The sequence below is a fragment of the Plecotus auritus genome (genome assembly GCF_963455305.1).
Source record: "Plecotus auritus genome assembly, chromosome: 9".
NCBI classification, from domain to species: Eukaryota; Metazoa; Chordata; class Mammalia; order Chiroptera; family Vespertilionidae; genus Plecotus; species Plecotus auritus.
In genome coordinates this window covers 118,049,785-118,058,536 of record NC_137783.1, presented here as the reverse complement: position 1 = coordinate 118,058,536, position 8,752 = coordinate 118,049,785, and the positions used below count along the sequence as shown (strand labels likewise).

Here is an 8,752-nt window from a genome sequence, read left to right as displayed (position 1 = left end):
TGGGGGGTTGTGATGTTTGTGTACTATGTTTTAAAATTCATTTCAAATTGGACTCAATTTTCTTATACCTAATATATATCTGAGTAATAAGGCTTCTTGAAAGTACCTTTTGGTTCAGTGATTTTTAACAATGGTAAGTTGGATTTATTAAAAGGAAGTCTGAAGAATTTCCATTTTACTGGTTTCTTCTTCATTAAGTCAGGCTTATCCAGGAATAAGAAAACTACTTGGAGGTTAGGGAAATCAGCTGATCACCCATATTTATGCTGGACAACACAATGACAATATAACAAACAGTTTACAGCAGACTTTCACTTTTCTTTCTTATCTTTTAAAAATAATTGATAAAATATTCCATACTATGACAGTTTTTGTTTGTTTGTTTATATATATATATATATATATATATATATATATATATATACACACACACACACACACACACACACACACACACACATATATTTTTTATTGATTTCAGAGAGGAAGGGAGAGGGAGAGAGAGATAGAAACATCAATGATGAGAGAGAATCATCGACCGGCTGCCTCCTGCACGCCCCACACAGGATCAAGCCCGCAACCCAGGCATGTGCGCTGACCGGGAATCAAACCGTGACCTCCTGGTTCATAGGTCGACGCTCAACCACTGAGCCACGCCGGCCAGACCCTATGACAGTTTTGATGTTTACCTTGTAAAATCATTTCTAAGATAAAATTAATGTAATTAGAGAAGCATAGTAGAATTTTAGTGCTGAGAAAAGCCATTTATAAGAAGTGGTAGTTTATAATTAAATTTACTAATATATGTCATCATGGAGAACACATTTTGGTCTCAAAAGCCATAAAAGCCTCCAGATATATTTTAATCTTGCAGCTGTGTATGGTCTTACTCTCTGGCACCCTCTGTCTTTCTGTTAAGATATTTATTTAGAGGTTGAGGGTGTAAAAATTCCTGAGGAACTATATCTGCCTGATTGGTGTTCCTTTTATTGTAGTTGTAGTTAGTTACACATGTGTTTTTTGTTTTTGTTTTTTAATTTCTTTATTGATTAAGGTGTTACATATGTATCCTTATTCCCCCATTAACACCCCCCCATCCCTCCCACTCATGCCCTCACCCCTCTGTTGTCTGTGTCCATTGGTTAGGCTTATATGCATGCATACAAGTCCTTTGGTTGTTCTCTCCCCCACCCTCCCCTACCTTCCCTCTGAGGTTTGATGGTCTGATCGATGCTTCCCTGTCTCTGGATCTGCTTTTGTTCATCAGTTTATGTTGTTCATTATATTCCAAAAATGAGTGAGATCATGTGATATTTATCTTTCTCTGACTGGCTTATTTCACTTAGCATAATGCTCTCCAGTTCCATCCATGCTATTGCAAATGGTAAGAATTCCTTTTTTACCGCAGCCTAGTATTACACTTGTTCTTTATAATAGTTATTGTTCAGGTATGGAATACTTAGGTATATTATCAACATAGCTCTTTCAGCTGTGCCTAAAAATCCAGAAAAAGATGAATATTGTTTCACCTACACAGCACTTAGAAACAAGTAAAGTAAAAAGCCGGAGGGGTGGTTTGCATTTCTGCTTTAATCCAGGATATGAGGAAGTGAAGGCCCAGGACAGGCCTTGGTAAATACCAACCTAGGAGTTGTGATTTGTTTTTATGAGACAAAATGCAATGACAATGATAATTTCAGCAATGCAGTTTAAAGTAACACATAATGTGAAGTTGAGCCTTTTAGAGTAAGAGATAACATACTCAAAAACTGTTATTTTAAAAACATGGGATAGTATACAATTACCTTTGATTCCAGCTGTAAACGTGAAAGAAAGTCGGATTCATGCCCCCTCCCCCAAGAAAAGGCCAGTTACGTACAATGATGTAATAAAAGTACAAAGTGCTGTCTGAAAAGTTTACAGGACAGGTAAAATTTTTGCAATAAGTGCTGGCTGAACAGATGAAAGTAATATCTGTGGAAAGGGAAATGAACGTGTATGGACGAAGTTAGAGAGGAAGATAGCAAAGGTTTACTTTCTGGGCTAGTGAGCTCCAGTTTGAAAAGGTTTTGTTTCCTAGTGAATGTCATCCATGTCTCAGTCTTAGTTAAAAATGAATTAGTAGTCATTGATAGTTTTCCCTGATACCCAGTCTTTTCTTACAGTAAAAGACTTAAACATTTGCTTTAAACGGTATTAAGTTGAAATAGTTTTAAATTATGGAGCCATAGTCCTAACAGACTTTATTTAATAATTACAAACAAATACTTGTTACAGATAAAATGACAATGAAAAAAACTGTACAATGCTTGCAACGATAGGGCAAATGTATATAAATGGGGGCTTTTCAAAAATAATAAATGCCTAAGATAATGGCGGGTTTTCATTCAATTTCTTGATTAGTGGTAAGATAGCATATATGTTTGCCTAGTTAAAAAGAAAACACTACATTTATTGTTCTGTTGACCAGTGGAGGGGACATGCATTATAAAATAAAGTCACAGGACAAGAAAATCTAAAGTCAAATAAGCATTTTCACAGGCAAAAATAGGGTTCTTCCAATTTCATGATTCAGAATTTCCCATAGTCTACATTTGCTCACAGAAATAAACAAGAAGGTCCTTGAGCAGCACATATTCTACTAGGAGCACATATTCTTAAAAGGTTGCCAAAAGAGAAAGTCATTTATTCAACATACATTTAGTGAGCACCTACTATGTACCAGGCACAAGTAACACAGATGAAGAGTACATTGGTAAAGCTTAAATTCAGACTGGTCTTAAAAAATACTTTCTACCTGTCCCCATCCGGACCACTTATATATTGGGGAAAAGTCCGTATGTTAGGTAAGGGAGGAAAAATAAATGCATCGGGTTATAGTGATAAAAGTTAGAACTTTTGTGAGGCCTTGTGGAATAGTGGAGAAAGGACTGGATTAGGAGTAGGGAAACCTAGTTCTAGTCCTATTATTAGCTGTGTGACCTTAAGTAAATCTCACTTCTCTGGCCCCAATTCTTCATAAGTAAAATGATAATTGGGCTACAATCATTCACAGAATATTAGAGCCAAAAGGGAACAGAGATTATCTAGTCTGGTGCTTTTCAAAGTCCTTACTTCAAATGAAAATATGTAGAAGTCCCAATGAAGAAGCAAAAGCAACACCCAGAACCTCACTCCCCTCCCCTCTCCCACCCTGAAATTGGGAGGGGGATTCAAGACCTCCATTTGAAAATCTCTCATCTAGTCCAAACCCTCACTTTTCAGATGAGGAAACCAAGACACAGACCAGGAGTGACTTTCAATGTGCACATTTGGCTTCCTAAGTAGAAAGGAGAGAGGAGGGCTAAATAAAATAGTTTAAGAAATTTATAAAAAATGCAAAGAAGTCTTTTTTTGGGGGTGGGAGGGTTAATACGAGGATATTTTTTCCCACTGATTTTAGAGTAGAAAAGGGGGCGGAAGGAGAGAGAAACATCAATGTGAGAGAGACACATCAATTGGTTGCCTTCTACACACTCAACTTGGAGCAAGGAACCTGCAACCCAGGTACATGCCCTTGACCAGAATCGATCCCACAACCCTTCAGTTCAGGGGCCGACACTCTAACCACTGAGCATACCAGCCAGGAGAGAAGTTGTCCGTTTTAATTCTCTCCAAGTAGCTCCTTTATGAAAGGGAGCTTTGAAATTGATTTTGTTTAAGGCAGGCAGCCAGCCAGAGGCTGAAATGAACAACTACCACCAAGACTGGAGGACCTAGAGTGGACTATGGCAGAAAACCACATGGACCCCATGTCAGTAGCCTCTTGAACCGTGGAAGACCCTGGCCCCAACAATGCAAGCACTAGTGGTTTGAAGAGAAATATTTGGAAAATTAGGAATGAGTACAGACAACTGTATCTCCCAGATCCCCAAGGAGCAGTCACCACCTATTACTCAGAAATACTAACAGAAGTGGACATGTCAGGTCTTAAAGTGAACAGTGCAACCAAAATCACTAGGTTTGAAGGTTCTTCAGAGGCCTCCTATCCCGGGAGGAAAGTCCTAGTGTGGTATCTTGACCACTGTTAATCACAGCAGACATGAAATTAAACCAGAAAGTTAAAATGCATGTCCAGTGCTAGACCTACTTGGTCAGGGCTGTGATCTGTTCTGATTTCATGGCATCAGACAGGAAGCTGAGCTCGTTGCATAAGGTCTCGTATCGGAATGCCATCCGGATCTGAGCAACATTTGTCTTTCGAATATCATTTCCTTCAGGTCCTTCTTTATAATAATTTTGTCCCAGAAACTTCTGCTTTTCCTGTGGCCCAAGAGAAATACAAATCAAACAGTACACCTCAGATTCACGTTCTCTATCCACACGGCGGCTCTGGCATTCAGCCACACCAAATTAGACGTGCCCCTGAAGCAGGTCCCCCATCAGGGCATCTTTCCCCATGGGGCTCTTACGAATTTCCTCCTGGCCCCCATGTCCTCAGGGATGTCACCCTGACAACCACATTCATTCCCTTCATCTCTGCCTATGCCTTCCTTGATCAGAAAGGAACGATTCCTGCTGGTGAGGAAAATGGCAGGGTGAAGACTCTTAAGTCCCTCCTGAGAGCTGACAAAGACAGATGGGAGTTTGGGGAGAGCCAGTCCAAGGAACAAAGTGCACACGTTGAATCTGCAGCCTTTAACTCATCTGCATCAGCATCAAAAGAGCAACACCGATGCAGCCCTATTCCTGTATCAGCGACATCACCCAGAGGAGGTACCCGGGACCTGTGACACCATCTAGAGCAATAGTTCTCAACCCTGCACGTCAGAATCACCTAGGAGGCTGTAAAAAGCTAATGATGTCCAGGTCCCATCCCTAGAGTTTCTTATTCAACCAAGGTACTACTCTAGTCAAAAAATACTGAGGGCCTCTGTGCCAGGGGCTATTCTAGGCCTAGTGATATAATGCTGAACAAACAGCTTCTGCTATAATGGGACTTACATTCCAGAGGGAAAGACAGAAAAACACGTAACTACATATTACAACATCAGTAATAATAATATGAAGGAAAGAGTAAATGGATAGAGAAAGGTAAGTGTGTCTATTGCAGAATGGGTGGTCAGGGAAGGCCTCTGAGGAGGTGACATTTGAGTAGAGGTCTGGAAAAGGTGACAGAGCAACCAGGAAAATTCGAAAGTCTCCTCCCCGGGGTTCTTCCCTAGAACATGGGACAGAGACCCTACCTGTCCCCTTCATCACTGAACCCAGAACCTAGAAAGTACCGGGTCAACGGGCATTCACTGTACAGGTGTTGAAAGGCCAGGAGGGACAGCGCTGCCACACTGTACCTGATGTGAGAGGCCGCTCTGCAGCACGCTGTTCCTGGCGATCTCACACAGGTCACACGTGCTCAGCTTCCACACTTGAGCAGCAATGGCATATTCTTCCATAAGTGCTTCCTAGAGTCGCCCAAAAGTGAATGTATTAGATGGCAGAATATCCATTTCAATGCTGCACAGATTTCCAAAGCTAGAAACATCAGACGTTGCAGATTTAATTTTCCTTTCATCACTGGCACCTGGATAATCAAACAATGTCCTCCCCCTATGATCTTTTTGTGTGTGAAATCTCAGGTTACCAACGAGAGATAGATCAAAGAACACCTACGGAGGTGTTTGTTAACAGCACATGTCCAAAACCCTGTGCTGGTCATAGGGACAGTCTACTGGGTCAGGCACTCCTTTAGTACCTGCTTTTAGCTTTGTTATTTATTTAACAGACCATTTCCTTAAGATTGTCCAAAAGTCAAAGGTAATCTGAGTACACTACAAAGAGCAGAGATGGAACCTTCAATAAGGAGAAATTATCAGTATCTGCAGTGAGACAGTGTAATCCCCAAAGGATTTGGGTTTGAGCTGTGCTATCACTTTATCTTCTGGGATGTGAAATGTCTGACTAACCCAAGCCCTTCCATTACCCCATTGCCTCTTTATCTCAGAGCAGCGGTTCTTAAGATGTGGTCCCAGGATCCCTGGGGGTTCCCAAGGCCTTTTAAAAGGTCCTCCCTTTTCCAAAAATACGTAGTTGGAAAGGGGAAGGTTTTCTTCCTATACTTTGGTAGAAATAATTTAGCACAACAGATATGAGAATCCAGCTGTCTTCTATTAAACCAGACATTAAAAGAGATTTGCAAAAATTTAAAACAGGGCCATTATTTTAGGAAATATGGTTATTTTTCATAAAAATAGCTATTTATGTTAACCTCTAATAGGTTTATCGCTAGATATAACTCATGCTCTCTGAGGGCCTCATTTCTGGAGAGTATAAAGGGATCTTAGACCAAAGCTTGGCGAGCCTGTCCTAGGAGACTCTGGGACTTCTGTCTTCACTAATTGGTGGCTGTCTTATCAATACCATCAAAATGTGCTTGGCTCACTCATGACTGGTCCCCATGCATGACATCGCCTTTCCCTTCTTCCCTTTCCCCAGAGATCCAAAGTGTAACAATAATAACATTATTAAGAAAAATGGTAGCCAACATTTTGAATACAAGCTATATGCAGATGCTCTATTAGGCTCTTACCATCTTAATGAAACCTCCTCACACTACAGTTGATAGGTAGATGTGAGACAATTGTTTCCCTATTTTACACATGAAGAAGAATAAATTACAGAAACATCAAGTAACTTTACCAGCATCACGGAGCTAGTAAATCAAAGAACGAGGAAATAGAGAAAGGCAAGGAAATGAAATTGTACCTTCAAGATTTCAAAGACCCCAAAAGAGGGCTCCTGGAAGAACACTTCCTTCCTCACCAGGAGCTGGCCTGCTGTCTTCACGGGGCCACGCCCTCACCCTGACAGCAGAACTGAGCCCTGTGCTCAGGTGCTGCAGTGGGAGGCCAGGCCAGGACCGGTGCCTGCTGAGACACCTGCAGTCCTCGCCTCCCCTCAAGTCCTCACCTTTGTGTAGTGGAACTGCATGGGGTCGTCAGTGGAGAGGGAAACATGCAGCCCCTTGTGCAGGAATTCCCTCAGAGGGTTTTTGGAATATTCGAGGAACAGACTGTTGTTGCTAAGGGGAGACATGGCAATGGGGATCTGAGCCAGGTAGTAGAGATACTGCAACACCGGACTCTGCAAAAGAACCAGCAAACTCGGGTGACAAGGGCCAGAGAGGGGAGGGTGGGGAGGGTAAGGGTGGACAGGAGGAAGGGAGGGGAAAAGCCTCATCAGTGGAAGCCAGGGGTCTGAGCAGTGTCTGCGCAAGTCCCTAGCCAAGCCCGAGTTCCCCAAAGCCAGGACATTCCATCCCTCCTCCTTTTCCCCGAACTCAACATGCACCTCATTCCTACATCACATGCCCATCTCTCCCTGGGTCTGCCCTCCTGCCCACTGTTGGAAGTGCTCCCTCTTGCCTCCAAAGTGGAGGCATAGCTCAGGGCAGCTGCATGCCCCAGCTGACTCCAGCCTGCATACTCAGCTCCCCTCCCGAGGCGCTGACCTTAAGTGGATGCCCCACTTGGTGGTTTTGTTGCTTTGACTGCAAACATTCAGGTTGAGGCTATAAACACTCTAGCTGCAGATGGGAAGGGGCAGACCTAACTGGGCTAGAGTGGTTTCTTTGATACAGTACCCACCCCACACAGAAATGTGACAGGTGGTTAGACCTCACAGCGGGGGAGCAGTTTGAGCAAACATCGTCCCTGTGGAAGTGATCCAAGTGATGGAGCAGACCACATGCACAGAGTTCATGGGAGCATTATTTACACCAGCGAAAAACGGGTTCTCTGCCCAGCAAATAGAGATGGTTGAATCAAAGATGGACCATCCAAATGGCAGGCCGTCCATCCAACAGCCTTTACAATGAGGAGCATACATATGTTGCAGCAGAGAAAAATGCTTGTTAAATAAAGTTAAGGGACAAAGAAGGAACAAAAACCTCTCTTCATCTTACCTAATAATAGACAAACATGAAAATTGACTGTACCTCCGCTATGCCACCAGCTAATCAGGAGTAATATGCAAATTAACCCAACAAAGATGGCAGTAAATTTGCATACACAGGCGGGATGGTCTCTCAGGGCCTCTGGGCAGTGTGGGAAGGTGGGGCCGGAGTGGAAAGAGGTGGCTCCCAGAATGGAAAGAGGTGGCTCCCAGAATGGAAAGAGGCGGCTCTGGGCCTGAGCAGAAAGGGGCTGGGCCGGAGTGGAAAGGCGGTGCTGGCAGCCAGGGAAAGGAAAGCCCATTCTAGCACGAATCTTTGTGCATTGGGCTCCTAGTTATTATAATAAGCATTTAGAAATATGCTCTGGAAGAAAAAAAATGGAATAGGAAAAACTAAAAAGCTATAAATGGCTGTTTCTATTAAAGCAATAGCAATATGGGTGGGGGTTTTTTCTTCCCATTTCTCCATTCGTTGGAAATCCAAATTGTGTTATATTTATAATACCACTTTCATAATTAAATATGAAAACAAAATGACTACAGACAGCCCTGCCCAGAAAAAGGCCCAGAGGCTCCCAGGGGCAAACAGGAGCCCGGAGACCCCACTCCTCCCCATGGGAGCCCAGAGCAGGACTGTCGCTGAAGGCAGATGTCAGTGAATGGCTCATTACCTTCTTGAGGAGCAGCCCGTGGGAAATGTTGTCGGCAGTCAGGAAAGCAGACACCAGGTGGGTGATGGACCCAGCCTCGCCGCAGTGAGGCCGGAACAGGAACGTGCTCAGACCTCGTTCCCTGCAGAACAAGTGAGGCAGACTCTTGGTCA

General features: G+C 43.1%; 1 protein-coding gene across 7 annotated transcripts in view; it reads right to left on the bottom strand.

The window, feature by feature from the left end:
* Positions 1-2,217: 2,217 nt before the first annotated feature.
* The window catches only part of AMPD3 (adenosine monophosphate deaminase 3), a 45,978-nt gene continuing 39,443 nt past the window's right edge, over positions 2,218-8,752 (bottom strand). For all 7 annotated transcript variants that reach the window (XM_080642285.1, XM_080642286.1, XM_080642284.1 and 4 more), the window contains 4 exons: positions 8,601-8,721; positions 6,946-7,119; positions 5,331-5,441; positions 2,218-4,302 (listed from right to left, as the gene is read on the bottom strand). In XM_080642285.1, coding sequence (XP_080498411.1) covers positions 4,126-4,302; positions 5,331-5,441; positions 6,946-7,119; positions 8,601-8,721 — 583 coding nt within the window. In that variant the 3' untranslated portion in view covers positions 2,218-4,125. The remainder of the gene's footprint in view (positions 4,303-5,330; positions 5,442-6,945; positions 7,120-8,600; positions 8,722-8,752) is intronic.